Here is a 17,161-nt window from a genome sequence, read left to right as displayed (position 1 = left end):
TCTTCCTTCTGCAGAGCTCCATGGGATGGACAGTTTTCCTGTTCCTTTCATGAGAAGAGGTGACAAACAGGAGAGACTCCTTGCCAGGAAACCAGAGGCTTGGGTGTTGCTCAGCTGCTTCTTACTGGCACTTCACTCAGATTCTGTTGTGGTGTCTTTGGTGCTGTTCTCTGGCTCCTCTTTCTGCAGAGAATATATTAAAAAGAGAATGATTTCATAAAAGATGGTCATAAAGGCCCTGTTGTAGACAACAACGTTTGCCGTGAGCTCTGGAGAAAGCCAGGAAGAGAGTTAATAAGCTCCAGGAATATGCAAGAATCTCAAGGCCTCTTCTGAAGAGTGAGCAGGTCTGAGCAGCAGTCATGGGCGATGTGTAGGGCTCAGAGACAGGGTCAAGGGATGTCAGTGAGAAACAAGGAGGTGACTGATGGCTTTAGCAAATCCTGAAACTCTCTCTGAGGCCAGAAATGGAAAGCAGTGGATGTCTGTGGATGGGGAAGAGGAGGAGGTGTGTCCTGGGAAGATGTCAGGAAGGAAGACCCTTCTGCAAGTCAGGGATGAAAGAGATTATTCTATCATATGTGCATGCCTAGAAAATGGAGAATGCCCGCTGCTGAGGGTGGCTATCATGCCAAATGAGCTGACCTTGCTCTTTTCCTGCTTCACTTCCCAGACTTGGGTGGACCTCAGGAAACATCTATGAGTGTGGAGGATGCACAGACCTCCTGGGGTGAAGATTCATCACTGCGGGGGAAGAAGGAAGGGTTTGTGAGACACGAGGTAGTGAGGGGAGAGAGCTGTGCATGTAAGAATTCAGGCGAGCCTGGGGCTAGAGGAGCACATCTTGGGTGCTAGAGGAACATAAACAAGGCTTTGAAAGAAGACAGATGGGTTTGGGGGAACTCAGAGACATTGTCTAACCCTCAGAAAACTGCAGCTTTATGTTTGAAGAACAGTGAGGACAGAGAGTTTTCAGTAAACCTTGGGATATCATGGGGTCAGAGTGAGTTGGGGAAGCAGGGAGGAGAGTTAAAATCTGCAGAGAAATATTCACTGACATAGGGCAGTATAGGACAGCCTGTGGTGGGGAAAGCCAAGGGCTTTGGTAGGGCTGGGACCCAGAACTGAGGTCCTTGTTCTCTTGGCTAGGGCTGTTGCCTTGTGGGCTGAGTGGTCTCCATGTATGTCAGCACTGGCATGATTGCCTATCTGAAGCCCCCATCCATCTGCTCCCCATCCCTGGATCTAGCGGTGGCAGTGCTGTGCTCGCTGGTGCCTCCAGTTGTGAACTCCCTCATCAATAGCAGGAGGAACAGGGAGCTCAAAAATGCCCTGAGGAAAGTGATTTCATGGACATTTTTCAATACCAGTAAACTTCCAGTCTTTTTCCACAAGTGACTCCCATACTAGGCCCATGCTTTGTTTCATTATTGTTGCTGTTATTGCTCTTTGGGGTTTCATGTTCGTAGACCAATACTTGGACTTCCCGTACTTCATGTGAAGCATGAACCTCCTCTGTCTCACCTGGAGGACCACAGAAAAATGTGTCTTTGTAACACTGGGTCCAAGCTGACTCCCTCACAGCATCTCTGTAATAAAAAGGGATCTTCCCTGTGCACTGCCTGATAGTAGGGGTGTTTTTCCAAGCCTCGTGTCAGGAACAGGCCCGAGATACTGCACTTCAAAAAGGCCTATTGATCCATGTTTTCAAGGGCAAAAAACTCATTGTCATCTTGTGACCTGCTAGAGGCGTGGACTTAGGACTCACCTGTTGGTGCCTGGTAACAGAGGAGATGGTGAACGGTCACTGAGATACAAGCCCAGCCCTTTCCCACATGTGACAGGGCAGAAGCCATCCTCCAGGAGGGGAATCTGTAGCTGCCTGGATATCCCAGGTGATCTCCATGGGCAGCGTGAGCCTGGCCTGTGACTGGAGCTCCACAAAGTGAGAGATTGCCCAGGTGGAATCACACAAAAGTGTTAATTCCAAGTATTCAGAGGGAAAGGAGGACTCTGCAATCACAGGACAGGCAGCGGGAACCCATCTGGCACAAGGGAAAGAGGCTGAAGAGATGCAAGAGCTGGCTGAGGAGCTCCAGGGCCAGGACTGTCATGCTGCCCTGGGTCGTGGGGGCTGGTGGGGACAGAGAAGGGGCAAATGCAGTCAGTGTTTGGGATCACCTATTGTATGAACAAAGAAGAGCCAGAGAGTGAGTGGCCATACAGCCCAACCCTGAGGAAGGACCTTTGCTGCATGGTCACCCCTGTCTTCCTCCAGGTCTCTAGGATACCCAGCTCTACTGCCATTATACATACAAAGGGAACCAGTTTCCTACCAACACTCATTACACATCAAGTCCCATAGCTCTTGCCACAGCGAGACTCTCAGCCAAGCCCATTCTCAGACACCTCCAGCTAGATCAGGTGCTTGTCTCGACAGATGTTGAAAATCTCCACTGACAGAGTTCTCACCACCTGGCCTGGGTCCTTCCTCCAGTGTTTGGCTCTGAGGGATTTTTCCAAACCCCGGCATTCTCAGCCTCTCCTTGTACACAATGTGCTCCGGGCCCCAACCATCCTTCTGGCCTCTGCAACTTTCTCTCCACTCTGTCAGGGTTTTCCTTGTGGTGGTGACCCCATACTGGACACAGCAGTCCTGAGGTGGTCATCCTGTAGTGGGTTAGCCTTGCGCAGTACCCTAACCCCCACCCAGCTGCCCAGTCACACCTCCAACTTACAAGGACGAAGGGAGAAAATAAGATGGAATAGCTCATGGGTCACCATGAAGACAGGGACATCACTTACTAATTACTGTCACAGGCAAAGAAGAGTTGACTTGGGGAAGATCAATTTAATTTATGCCATGTAAAAAAGGTTTGGATTGTGAGAAACCATGGCAAACTTATTCAAGTCCATTGCCCTCACACTTTCCCCCAGGCTCAAATTACTCCCTTGCTTCAAATTCTTCTAATCATCCCAGACCCAAGAGGAGCATGGGTGATGGTGAAGAGGGGGTTAACAGTCACAAAAGAACAACTCTTCCTCCTCACAGTTCTCCCCCTGTTCAAGCTTGGGTCTCCTCCACGGGATCCCACAATAGTTGTGGTCAAGGCTAAGTGGTGTTCATTTCTTTCTGTATTACCTTTCTCCTTTATACTCAGAGAATCACTGACATGTTGAGATTGGAAGGGACCTCTGGAGACCCTCCAGTTCAACCCCCTCAGCTGAGGAAGGCTCAGCTGGAGTATGTTGCTCAGCACTTTATCTAGGTGAGTATGGAATAACTTCATGGAGGGGGACTCCACAACCTCTCCGGGCAGCCTGTTCCAGTGTTTAACCACCCACACGGTCAAATAGTTTTTCCTTGGGTTCAGATGGAATTTTATACACATCAATAAGATCCTCCTCAGCCTTTTCTTCTCCAGGCTGAACAGTCCCACATCTCTCAGCCTTTCCTCCTAGGAAAGATGCTTCAGTCCCGTAAACCAGCTCTGTGGCCCTTTGCTGGACTTGCTTGAGTAGGTCAACAAGTACGATGCATGGACAGCCCAGCACTTGACACAGAATTCCAGCTGTGGCCTCAGCAGTGCTCAGTAGAGAGGAAGGATCACTTCCATCCATCTGCCAGCAATGCTTTTCCTAATGCAACCCAGGAGGCTGTTGGCCTTCACCATGAGGGTGCATTGCATGATCATGCTCAACAGCTTGGGTCCTCTGGGACCTCAAGGTCCTTCTCTGTGGAGCTGCTATCTAGGTGGTTGACTCCAGCATGATGTCCACAGTGTGGTTGGATCACAGGCTGTCCTCTCCGTGGGACTTGTCTTTCTTGAAGATGACCTTCACCACTGGCACAAGTCCCACAGTGCTGCAGAGTTGCCTGGGACAGCAAACCCCTCTCCTGCCAGGGCTGCATAACCCAGGTGTCTTTCTCTCTGGCCATGGGGACTGCAGATTTTGCTCTTTATGGGAACCTCATTCATCATGATGTTGCCACCTGCCATCTACTCCAGCATGCCTCTGCTGAGAAGCAAAGCCTTTCTAGACAAGGGCTCCCATCACATGGTAGAAGCTTTCCTTGTTACAAGTCTGCCCTTGGCCCTGGTGCCACATCTGAGGTGCTGCAGTCCTAATGGGCATCAATTCCTAACACCTTGGGCGTGGACAGGGAGAGCTCTGCATACCATGGCAGAGCTGTGAGATAAGTGGTATAACCTGAGGTGAGGAAGGATAGCTCCCATGGGTTAATTGGTGAATGGAGACACAACATGCTTCGGAGATACTGACAGAGGAGAAGTGGGGGATTCCTTGTGTGATGTCAGGGCAGGTCAGATATGTGTGGACATTCTATGCGGGACAGGCAACTGATTAGGTGGGAGCTTCCTTGTGGGTCAGCTTCTAAGTAGGCCATCCAGTCTGATGCTCACCTGGACCTGCAAGTCCCAGAAGAGGAAGAGCTGGTCAGGGATGTGAAGTCCATTGTCAGCTTTGGCCATAGTGACCATGAAATTTTGGTCCCCCAGATCCCCAGAGATGGGAAAAGAAGAGTAGCAGAGAGCAGACCCTGCACATCAGGGAATGAGAATTTGGCCTATTGAGGGCACTGGCAGGTGGGGTCTAAGATGGCAGTGTCAGGGCCCTGAGCAGCATCACCTGCGGCCTCCACCCACACCTGTGTGCATGGGCCCAGGAGACGATTGAAGCCTAGGCCTGAGTTTCAGCCCCAGCTTGATCTATGCTGTAGGGCTACTGGTCTCCAGACACAACCATAGACGCAGCCTTGCCTGTCCATGGACCTTGTTGATTCAGATTTGCAGGCTCACTTCCCACCTTGATTCTTTATGGGTTGCACAATGGAAGGACTCCGTGGCCCTCCAAGTGCCAGAACCGAGCTGATTCATGGAGGCCTAGGGCCTTTCTGCTTCCTTCCTTCCTTCCTTTCATCCCTTGGTCAGGTTTTGGGAGGAGAGGAAGGAAAAGCAGGGCTGGTTTCCAGGTGCCAATGATTGAACTGGGGGAGCATAGCCATTACATGTGAAAGGATCTAAAGGCTAGGCCAGTTCAAAACTGTTATCTTCTGCTGCTGTCTCAGAGGCCTTAAATCTTCAGAGGAACCTGGCAGCTCTGAGATCCCTCCATCTCCAAGTGACCTTGTACAGCCTGTGGCTCCCTGGGTTGCACTTCTGGCCTCTTTAGAAGATGGGTGCAACTTTGGTTTGTCCTCACTCTCAAGAGGCCCCTACCAATTCCATGACCCTTTACAGAGGACATTCCAAAGAAATATTAGTCCTCCCATGTAACTTTGTTACCACTATTCTGCCTGTTCTTCGGTGTATTTAGTTTCTTTAGTCTTTCATGTAGTTGCAGCTGTCGTGGCAAAATGAGCATCTGTGAAAGTCATCTTTTCAGATGCAGACTGCCTAGGCAAAGGCCCTTTCCATGATGCTCCACTTCTCTCCTTCCCTTGCTCTTTGTTTATTCAGATACCTCTCCCGCTATGCAGCTGCTTTGAGCTTCAGGGAGTTACAAGCTTGCCTGTCTACCAGTAGTCTAATAGTCTCTTTAGCCAATTCTTTAATTGTGTTTATATCTAACTTTTTCATCTCCAACACAAACATTTCTCATAAGATTAGCCCGTGTAGAAAGGCAGCCTCATTAGGGGCAGCTTGTACTTCCCAAGTTGTTGAGGAGTGCGACTTATTGTTTATGAAATTTCTTCATGATTTTCTTTGCTTTGCTTGCAAATAGGAATATTTATTCTGGGCCTGTGTGCAGCCAGTTCTCTAAGGAGAGCAGGGGGGAGATGGTGCAAAGGAGCTGTAACCTCCAGCTGTAGAGATCAGTGGAGAAGTCTGAGGCAAGGAACAGAGATGTAAGCCCCAGGTGGCCAATGTCAGAAGTGCTGAGGTTTGAGAGGTGAGGAGCAAGGGTGTCCATACAGTGTCAGACCTCAAGGGACTGCTTTTTGTAGCTGTCCAGACCTCCTGAGGAGACACTCTGGATCATTATCACTTGGAGAATGCTTCTATCACCTCTTCTCTAAACTGAAGAGTAACAAAAACTGTTCTTTAAAAAAAAACCAAAACCATGGGTATAGGTGTAGTTTGAAATCTTCCTCCTTAACTACACTATGAAATTTTTCTAATTAGCTGTACAAGTCTTGCAGACTAGGAGAAAATTTCAGGAAGAAACAAGGCTCGTTAAAACTTTCTGTATCCTAATGAGCCCCATGGTGTATTTGAGGCTGAGTCCATGAACCTAAGATACTGAGAGCAGACTGAAAGAAACTTCTCAAGAAGTCAAAGTCAGAAACAAAGTACCTTGAAGCATTAATGGACCCCACTGAGGGCCATTCCTGACAAAGCCTCCCCAGGGACTCGTTAGAGCAGATACTTGGAGGCTGTGATTGCAGGTAGGCAAAAGCACTGTGAAGGTGGCTACAATGCTGAGAAAAGATTTGCTTTGTTTTATGAAGCAGAAAGGCCAACCCTGATCTGCAGGCCTTGGGAAGACAGATCCTGTCCCTCACAGGTGTGTCAGGGCTCTTCCTGGGGGCAGCAGGATGTGAGGGTGAGCAATGCCAAGTGTAGGAAAACTGCACAGTGTATCCTGGTTTCCCCAAGCAGTGGTGAGGAAGAAACTAAGTCCAGAGCCTCAAAACAAGTTTTACCTGGTAGGCCTCAGTGGCAGAAGCTACTGTCAAATCCAAGGTGACAAATCCCTTGGACCTGTTTGGCCTCTCAGCCTTGCCAGAGCACTTGGCCATCTCTCCTGCAGGCTGTCATAATCTGTCCCATGCCTTACCTCCTTCCCTTCAGGCTGTTGATGTCCATCTTGCTTTCCCACCTAGGTCTCACCCCAGCATTTCTGTTCCTTCACAGATGTCTCTCCAGCCTGGCTGGATTTTCCTTGAAACACAAGGCCATGGGCTGATCTGGGCTCTCTCTGGGTGACCTCTTGCACCACAAGGCTACCCTTTGAGTGGCATTTCTTTCTCAACACATCCAGTCTGAACCTTCCAAGCTGCACTTTGCGCAAATTTCCTTCTCTTCCCACTACCAAGAAAAGCTCCATCATCTCTGAAGCCACCCTTCAAGCAGCTTCACTCTACTACTATAGTGTCCTGAGCCTCCGTTTTACCAGGCGAAAGAAGCCCAAGTCCCTCAGCCTCTCCAAAGAGGCCCCATCCTGGCAGATGTCCTCTGGGACCACTCCAGTTCTTCCGCGCTCCTACAGACTGGGTAAGAACTCCACACCCAGGCACACTACTCCAGATTTGGCCACACCAGTGCTGAGGCCAGAGGGATGAGAACACCCTTGTCTGGGTGGCCACACTCCTACTAATACAGCCCTGTATGCAGTTGGCCTTATTCACTGTTTGTAGTGTTTGCTCTATCAAACGGCATTTCAAATGATACTGCACAGAGGCTGTGTGCCTTTCTTACTGGGGACGTAAGAAACCAGAACCTCCAGGTACAGAACAACCACCAAGCCACGTGCCTGCTGCTGTCCCGTCATGTACTCAGGCAGAAGAGGTGTGAGAACCCATATCCGAGGCCTTGTCCTGGACGGGCCTACCAGGTACTTACGGAAAGGGATTCTCACAATCAACATGCTTCTGCTGGTCTGCCAGAGGCACTGGCAGATGTGAGCATAAAAGCACATATCCCAGCCATGAGTCAAGGGCTGACCTATCAGCTCCTTCAGAAAGAAGTGACCTCACAGTCCCTTTCCCAGCCTTGTTCCTGCTGCTGGCCTATCAACTTCAAGGACAGAAGGGACCTCCCAGCCACCTTCCCAGCCTTGTGCCTCCTGCTGTCCCATGAGATCCTGAGGCACAGCTGACCTCACCAAAGCCATTCCCACCCATCTCCTCCTTGTGGCCTACGAGCTCATCAGATACAGGTCACCTCACATTCCTCTCCCAATGCCATGCAACTCTTCTGGGACCTCACAATCCCTTTCCCGGTCCCACGGGTCCAAACAGCTTAAGTAAGGTTGAGGAGAGGTGACCAAGATGAGGGCAGTAGAGCATGGGAAAGTGAGCTTCAGGGATTCAGTGTTCAGGTTGGAGCTTAGGGATTAGAGCTTACCTTTCAGGGTTGGGGATCAGGCAAAAGCTTAGGCAGAGAGGTTGGTGTTCTGCTGAGGTTCCCTGGCTAGTGATTAAGGTGCGGGCTAGCATGGTGGGTTAGGGTTTTGTTTAGGTCTGGGGTGAGGGCTAGGATTAAGGCCAACATGTTAAGACTAGGGGTAGAGGCTAGGGACTAGGCTGAGCAACCTGGTAGGTGTAAGCGTAAGGGTTTATGGGTTTGGGATTTGGCTTAGATGTCAGCTTTGAGGTTAGGGATAGCCTAAGCTCAGTTAGGTTAGTAACAGTGGATTACTGTCATGGGAAGAAGTTGTGTTTAGGCGTAGGGTTAGGGCTTAAGGCTACTAGGTAGAGATAGCGTAAAGGCTTAGCAGGAACTTTTTCACAGTCAGTGTTTTCACAGCAACGTCCTTAACCCATTTTACCTCTTCAAAATCTTTCATGTCTGTTGGTCAAGGTCCTCTTCCCTGCCCCAAATCTCCCATTTCTTTTGCCCAGGCTCCTCCTGCCCTCCCCAAATGAGTCATCTTGTTGAGGGCAGCTTCCTGATGACCTTCATGACCTCAGAGTATCTCTCTCCCTGTTGCTGCTGACCAGTCAGAAGTGACCTCACAGCCACCATCCAAGGGGATATACTGTCTGCCGTGCTTGAGAGACCTCTTCACAGCCTACCCAGCAGCACTGGAGGAAGGTGATGCCCTGCACCACCCTCGAGGTTCCCTGCCTGCAAACCCACTTATACATCCGAAGGATTCCTGCATCACTTTTCCCAAATGGCTGCTTTAGTTACCACAGGACAGCTTGGATGCCATGGCCACCTCTGTGCAGACAACTGAATCAAGAGCAGAATGTAAATTTTAAAACAATGTGGAAGCCTATGCACAAAAAGAAATCTATGTAATAGCAGAAAAAGTCTTGATTTCCAGCTTTTAAAGATATTTTATGAAATTTTGCTCATCACGGAGGGATGCTGCTGGCTTCTCAGAGGACTTTGTACCACTGATGGAATTCATTCCTGATCGTCCGGCCAACTTCCCATGCACTGCATCGTCAAAGTCTTCAGTCAAGATGTCAACAATCTGCTCTAAGGAGACTATAGGAAACCAAGGACTTGCAAAAGTCCACATACACAGCATGCCCTCCTTTCCCCTCCCACATGGACTCAGCAATCCTTTTCTTGTTCTTCAAGCAATGGAGATGGCTGCAAGATCATTTTCCCTGTCACCTTGCCAGGGACTGAGATGAAGTTGGCCAACCTGTAACACTCCCAATCCTCCTTTTTGCCCTTCTTGAAGATGGGCTTGAGATTTGCCTTTTCTGAGGATCTTGGAAACACCCTGCTCTCTCTGCCCCTTCCAAGATGTTTGAGAGAGGCCTCAGGATGACACCAGCCAGCTCCACCAGCACCTCTCTGCTGCATCGCACACCAAAAGCTGTCTCTATATCCCACACTTGCTGGGGAGTGCCCAGGACACCACACATGCCAGGCCAGGTCCTCTGGGCTGGTTCAAAAGAGAACCAGAAGTGATCTCTTCCTGCAGGCCAGCAACTCCCATGGGCTCTCCGTGCAGCTCACAGCTTCCCTGAGCATTTTTCTCAGTGTCCCCCTCCCCCAAACTTTCTAGTCCACAGGCTGTAGATGAGAGGATTGAACAGGGATGTGAGGATGGTGTAGATAAGGGGCTTTGTCAGCCTCTCTCAGGAGGGTTCTTCTGGGCATCACACACCCAAGGATGAGGGTGTCGTAGAAAAGCGTGGCACTAGTGAGGTGGCAGGAGCAGGTGGAGAAGTCTTTCTGCTTGCCCGTGCTGGATGGGAGACGTTCCTCAGGGTGGCAGCTCTGATGCACACAGGATGACCATGTGAACAGGAAGGGGAAAATGGGATCTAAAAAGCAGGTCATGATAACAAAGAGCATGAGTGTCATATTGCCAGCGTGTGAAAGCTCCAGCAATGGGGTGAAATCACAGAAGAAATGGTCCACTCCACTGGGGCCACAGAACAGTATCTGGGTCATGACTGAAATGATTACTGTAGCTGACAGAAATCCCCCTAGCAAAGGAGATAGAGCTGTCAGTTCCTGAGTCTTGTAGAGGGCAGGAGGTGGCACACAGCCCAGTACTGATCATAGGATGTGGTCACCAGCAGTAAACACTCTGTACATGCAAAAGGACATGAGGTCCTTACACCTCCAGTGCCTCGTTGCCTCCTCACCCACCCTCCACAGAGCCTGCTCATGAACCTGGAGACTTCCTGGGGTTGCTGACAAAAGACTTTTTCTGTTTCCTCTCCCTGAGCAAGCAGTTTACAACTTCCAACACAAGGTCACAGCTCTTGCTGACTCCTCTGATCCTAAATGACAAAAGCTAGTCCAACCTGTTGTCTGTCACATAGAGGACCCCAACAAATCCAAGCTTCCCCTTCATACAGGGGACATAGTCCTCATCCTCCCGGCTGCTCCCTGGGCAGACCCTGTATCCTCCATTGCAGCACCAGAGCTCAGCAATGTCCTTGATCATCCCCATTGCAGGCTGTCCTACACTGTCCTATGCCTGTGCTGGTTTCCCGGCAGACTTTAGCTGCATCCCCTTTTCCCCACCACACTTGGACCTTGGGAACTCCCAAGCCATACTGATGCCCTTCTGTCCTTACTGGCTGTTGCTTCAAACACAAAGCTGTGGTTAAGCAAGGATTGGTCAAGGCCTGTGAGTTGCCCACAACCTGTCTGCCTTCTTCCAATACACTGATCATGCTCCTCCTGCACCCAAACTATTACAACCCCACACTTGCTTGAATCTTCTATTTCTCTCTGTATGCAAGCACTAAAATACCTGTCCTCCTTTTGCCACCTCAAAATCAAAACTCAACTTATTTCACTTCAGCAGGATGCCCCGCTACCCCTGCCACCACTTCCAGTCTGCTACCAAAGATGTGGACTGCTGTGTTGCATATATTTATGTTTTGGAAGAGTCAATGCTTCTTTTTTTTTCCTTTTTTTTTTTTTTTAATAGATACTGATAGACCTGGGGAAATCTCAAAAACACATATTGATGGATACCAGATATGGTCAGGGCTGTATGTATGGGGGCACATATAAATCATCTCTGCACCTGATGTGAATTATTTCTATGGTCAGGGAGATGCTTAGAGCTCTCCCTCATTTGAATGCATGAAGGGGAAAGAAGGGCAGCATCATTCAGGCTGGAAGGGACCTCAGGAGTTTTTTGAAACACCTCCTGCTCAAACCAGGGCCAGACCAAATTACTCAGGGCTTTATCCAAAGGCACCTTACTCACTTTCTGGGATAGAGCTGGCACAAACTCCCTGGGAAACAGCTTCCAGCATTTGGCCATCCTCACGTTGGAAAAATATGTGCACTAACCCCCTTCGTTCAGCCCGTTGCCTCTTGTCCTTGTGTCTTGTACCATGGACACGAGCCTGACTCAGTCTTCCAGGGAACACTGCAATGCTGCTACATGTTTTGCCCAAGATCTTCTTTTCTCCAGGCTGGACAAGCCCAGCTCATTCAGCCTCTCCTCACAGGCAAAGTCTTCCTGCCTCGGACCATTATTGGGGCCCTTCGCTAAAGTGTTTCGTTCCTATATTGGAATCTGAAATCTGGACACAGTGTTTTCTATAATCCCTTCCCTCCATCACCTGCCCATGGTCCTGTTCATAAAGCCCAGGGTGCTCCTGTCCTTCCTTTCTTCCAAGGCACAAGGCTGCTTCCTGTCCATCTCGCTGCCCACCAAGACCTTTCCAAAAGGCCTCCTCCCAGCCAGGCAGCCCCCAGCCTGTGTCACTGCCAGGGTTCATCCCCTGCAGGGGCAGAAACTGGCATCAGTCCTTGTGGGAATTCCTGACTTTCATGCCAACGCATGCTCTCCTCTCCCTTGAAGCCTTTCCCTGAGCACAGGGGCCTGGAGACCATTTCAGGAAAGACTCAGGCACAGCAGGCATTCATTCCTTCAGCCCCAGCTGTGTCTGCTGTTCTTAAATCACCTTCCCCATTCAGCAGCAGCCCTGCATTTCCCTTGTTCAGCCTTGGTCTCTCAGAAGTGACCAAAGGTCTTCTGTTTGCTTCTGAATTCCCTTGCAAGCACCATGTCCAGGTAAGCTTTTCTTTTCCTACACACATACCTCCACAACAAAGACAATAGAAATTCATGCTTTCTACCTGTTCTGACCCCTGCTGCAGTCTTGTACCAGATGGCACTTTGCGGATAGTTCTGCTCCAGGGTCTGTGAAAGTAGAGAGGCTGGACAGGGCTGTCCATTCCCCCAAACCAGCCCTTGGACCAGCAGGAAGATGGAGATGGCCTCACAGCAAAACTCACCTGTAAATTTGGGGTGACCAGCAGGTGCTGGAACTGGCCAGTGAGAGACACTGGGAGTGACAAAGACCCTGAGCCACCTCCCCTGTCTCTCCACACCACCAAGGGCAAAAACTGGCCTCCTCTTCTCACCTGCACCTGCATGTCTTCCATGCTTTCCACAAGCTCTGCCTCTGCACCACAAATCTTCAGTGTGAGTCCTTGCCCTGCATGGTCACACACTGCTAGTTATACAGTGGTATTTTTCTCTACTGGTCATTTTCCAGCCCAGCACAGCTCCCCCTAAACTCTTAACACCTCCCTTGACTTTGCTGCACCTCCCCTGCCCTTTTCCCAATGTGGCCCAGTCTGGCATGGCCCCACAGCAGTGCCCACCACAGGGTGCGGCAGAGCTCTGGGCACTCACCCCACAGCCCCAGATCCACTGAAGGGCACAGCAGCTCCTCGGGAGTGGAGAGGGGTGAGCTCAGGATGTAGGGGCATCCGAGGCACAAAGCCTGAGAAGACCCCCATCTATGATGGAAATGCTGCAATGGACGCCAGCTCTGTGTCACACAAGTGCCCACTGCCTGTCCTTGCCTGCGACCACAGGCCTGCCACACAGCAGGACTCTAACCATGCTTGAAGAGCACTCAGGCCTTCCACCAACCAAAGGGTTCAGAAGGAAAGCATGGAAGTGGGAAGAGAGCAGCTCGGGAAAGACCAAGCGCTGGTGCTCCCTGGCAGTGCTGCTGTGCCAGGACTCTTTTCTTCTTCCCCTCTGCACACAGGCACTGCTCCCTGCAGCTGCAGAGCAGGTCTTGGAGGGAGGATCTCAGAAAAACAAGTCTCTGCAGGGCCCTTTATTTTGCTTAAACTCACAGAGAGTACAGCTCTTCATTTGCACATCTTCCAGGTCACAGAAAGCCTGGGTATATTGTGAATTAGAATCCAGAGAAAGACAGACATTTCTTTGTGGAAAGCATTCAAATAAATAAAAGAAAGCAAGAAGAGCAAAGAAAAATGAGATTCAAACCCTGAAATCACCGTAAAAGAAACCAGAAGAAAGGCTGGGCCTATAATGAGATAAGTACTATGCAGAAGACAAGAGGCAGTTTACTTCTTTGGAAAAACATCCAGTGATTAGTTTTCTCAGGGCATCCTTGATCTCATGGTTTCTCATGCTGTAGATGAGGGGGTTCAAGGCTGGAGGCACCACTGAGTACAGAACTGCCACCAGCAGGTCCAGGGATGGGGAGGAGATAGAGGGGGGCTTCAGGTAGGAAATTATTCCAGTGCTTACAAACAAGGAGACCACGGCGAGGTGAGGGAGGCAGGTGGAAAAGGCTTTGTGCCGTCCCTGCTCAGAGGGGATCCTCAGCACGGCCCTGAAGATCTGCACATAGGACAGCACAATGAGAACAAAACACCCAACAGCTAAACAGACAGCAACTACAAGTACCCCAGCTTCCCTGAGGTAGGCATCTGAGCAGGCGAGCTTGAGGATCCGGGGGATTTCACAGAAAAACTGGTCCACCGCATTGCCTCGGCAGAGGGGTAGTGAAAATGTATTGGCAGTGTGCAGCACAGCATAGAGGAACCCACTGCCCCAGGCAGCTGCTGCCATGTGGACACAAGCTCTGCTGCCCAGGAGGGTCCCGTAGTGCAGGGGTTTGCAGATGGCGATGTAGCGGTCGTAGGCCATGACAGTGAGAAGAAAATACTCTGCTGACATCAAAAAGACAAACAGTAAGACCTGTGCAGCACATCCTGCATAGGAGATGGCCCTGGTGTCCCAGAGGGAGTTGGCCATAGCTTTGGGGACAGTGGTGGAGATGGAGCCCAGGTCAAGGAGGGAGAGGTTGAGGAGGAAGAAGTTCATGGGTGTGTGGAGGCGGTGGTCACAGGCTACGGTGGTGATGATGAGGGTGTTGGCCAACAGGGCAGCCAGGTAGATGCCCAGGAAGAGCCAGAAGTGCAAGAGCTGCAGCTCCCGTGTGTCTGCAAATGCCAGGAGGAGGAACTGGGTGATGGAGCTGCTGTTGGACATCTGCTGCCTCTGACTGTGGAGCACTGAACAAGGAGGCAAGGGCAGTGACAAGTTAGGGTATTATTCTCTGACCAAAATCAAATCCATTTCTCATAATACATGTTCACCAGATTTTTACCATTTCAACGAGATCTCTGTTCAGCTGTGTGGATGGAGCTCTGGTTGGTGCTGGCTGGGTGTGCCATGACTAGCAGGACCTCTGTCTACTGGCTGCCAAAGAGTCAGCCCTGCTCTGCAGCAGTGGCTTTCTGGGAATGGTGCCAGTTAGTTCTGGTGTTTGAATTGGTCAGATGAAACTACTCCTAATGTAAAAGTGTTTGTCAACATCTGCACTGCCAGGGCTAAGAAACACAATCAAAGCATTGATTGAGAGAGGGGGGGGTTAAAGCTCTCCCCCTGAGAGGTAATATTCTTGCATTACTGGGTAATATTCTTGCACTTCAGAAATCCTCATCATTTCTGCTGCATTCAGATAAAACAAAGTGGGTCCTGCGGGGAAAAAGTACTGCCTGTGGCATAGTGCAGTGTGAGGAGAGCTGATCCGTCACTCTGTCTTCTTTCTAGCTACCCTTAGCTCTTAACTTTCTGAGATGGAGGGTAATAACACTCCTGTGTTAACCTGAAGAGACTCCAGGTACTACTGAGCGCAGAGAGATCCACTGCCCAGCACCAAGTGACTCCCCCTTCCTGAATGTCTCTGCACCCCACCTCTTGCCAAGGACACACATGGTTCATTTCACAAACCCAGCAGCATTTCCTCGCTCATGGAGTCTCTGTGCTTTTCCATGGGGCATTCAGGTAACACCAAGATGCTATGGGACAGACCTGCATTCTGGAGGGCAGCTCACAGCTTGGAAGGACACCCCAAGAAAATAGCCAAGTGTCCTGATGATGGTATCTCAGGAAGGGAGAGTCAGCTCATTTCCTAGGGAATGACACAGGCTGCATTGCCCACAGCCCCACAGCTTGGAGGAAAGCTTGGACACCTGTAATCTTGTTCCCATGGACACAGCTGCATGGGAGGACCCAAAGATCAGCCTGTGACTCTGCAGTTGAAACTCCCAGCCAAGAGAAACAGCCAGAATAAGGCAATAGTAGCAATAACACACTAGTGGAGAATCAAGAAAAAATGCAGTGACTGACTGGCTCAGAGATGCAAGAGGCAGCTGGGCAGTCAGGAAAGAGTTACCCTTACCCAGCTGTACATGCCACCTCCCAGGCACCAACACAGCCAGGCAGTTCTTCTCAGTCCCTGTGCTCTACTTCAGGAGGCTCCTGTCAGACTTACTGATCCCTCAGAGTGTCACCTCAGGAGTCTCTGACTTGTTCAAGCACGACAGCTCATTTTCCATTTCCCCTGAAAATTCTCCAAGAGTAGGAAACAGAAAACCAAACTCAGGAAAGCTCCTTAAATTCATAGTAATCCCTACTTTGACCTTGCCCTTGGAAAGTGCCCTTGGAAATCTCCTGGGGATGATCTGGAGCTGTGAGCAGCCCCGATCCACACAGCACCCTCTTGTCAGCAGAAGGACCCTCCCCTACTGCAAGTTGGTTTTCCACCCACAGCTTCTCCCCACTCTGCTGCTGGAGTTCCCCAGGAAGGCAGAGTACTTTGACCAGCAGCAGAGTCCCTGTCCCAGCACACAGCCCCCTGGCCGCAAGGACCCTGCTCAGAAGGACAGCCCTGGGCACCCCTGGCTGCACACCCACCTTCACACTCTGCAGCCATCCCCGGGTGAAGGCAGCTGACATGCCCTGTCCCTCTGAGGGTGCAGCAGGGAAGCTGTGCTCCAAAGCACGGCCTTTTTCTCTACACTGGAGAAACTGTGAGAGTTTTCCTGAGAGATCCCATAGGCTGTGGGGTGTGCCAGCTTTAGGAGGTCATTCCAGGAACCACAGCTGCATTGCCCTGAAGCAAGACACTTACCCTGTTAAGGGCGATGAAAAATTGTCTCCAAGTCAACACTTCTCTGTCCTCCCACCCCAGGCTGCCTTTAGCATCTCTCTCTGCCTCACTTCTGTCACCTCGGTGCCTGCAGGCAGTGCCCTCAGCCCTGCTGCGCTTTGCAGAGGAGCTGCTCCTGGGCAGAGCTGTCTCTCGGCAGTGCTGCCTGCTTGCCATGAGCTCCCTGCAGCCCAGGAGCCCAGCCCAGCTCAGCAGCAGAGGACCAGCCCAAGGCAGCCCTTTCTCTGCCCCCTCTGGGCTCCCTCCAGGTGTCCCTGGGCCTCTGGGGTAACATGTTGTGAAACAGGCTGAAGAAATCGCTCATGTTCCCTCTCTCAGCTGGGTAGGGGACACTTCTTTCAGCAGTGATATTTCTCCTATCTGAAAGAGTGAGGTCCATGAATCCCCTTTTCATTGTCCCATCTTTAGAGAGTAAGCACATCACACTGGGGTCACCATGCAAATGCCTACACTTTCAGATTTCTGTTTTTTCCTCTCCACCTACCTTTATTTACCCCCTTGAAAATATAGTCGAGGATATGACCACTAGTTTTGACAGTCAGCCTGTCTGTAACACCTTGTCATTCCTAGAGATCAGCTTCACCTCGACCACAGGCCCTCACGGGCAGCAGAGCCACCACTGACAAAACCCCATTCCCTGGCAGGGCTGCCCTTCCCAGCCCTTTTTTTTCTGTCCTTGGCGATAGCAGAGTTTGCTCACTGTCTTGGCATCCAGTTTCAGCTTTATGTTTCCATCCGCCAACC

General features: G+C 50.6%; 1 protein-coding gene across 1 annotated transcript; it reads right to left on the bottom strand.

Moving 5' to 3' along the window:
- Window positions 1–13,494: 13,494 nt before the first annotated feature.
- On the bottom strand, window positions 13,495–16,733 carry LOC126036827 (olfactory receptor 14C36-like). Its single transcript, XM_049797036.1, has 2 exons — window positions 16,571–16,733; window positions 13,495–14,474 (listed from the first exon to the last, which is right to left on the bottom strand). The coding sequence occupies exons 1-2, from the start codon at window positions 16,719–16,721 to the stop codon at window positions 13,495–13,497; spliced, it is 1,131 nt and encodes a 376-aa protein (XP_049652993.1). The 5' UTR covers window positions 16,722–16,733.
- Between the last annotated feature and the right edge of the window lie 428 nt (window positions 16,734–17,161).

The sequence above is a fragment of the Accipiter gentilis genome, unplaced genomic scaffold, assembly GCF_929443795.1.
Source record: "Accipiter gentilis unplaced genomic scaffold, bAccGen1.1, whole genome shotgun sequence".
Taxonomy (NCBI): Eukaryota; Metazoa; Chordata; class Aves; order Accipitriformes; family Accipitridae; genus Astur; species Astur gentilis.
This window is presented reverse-complemented; position numbering and strand designations above follow the sequence as displayed.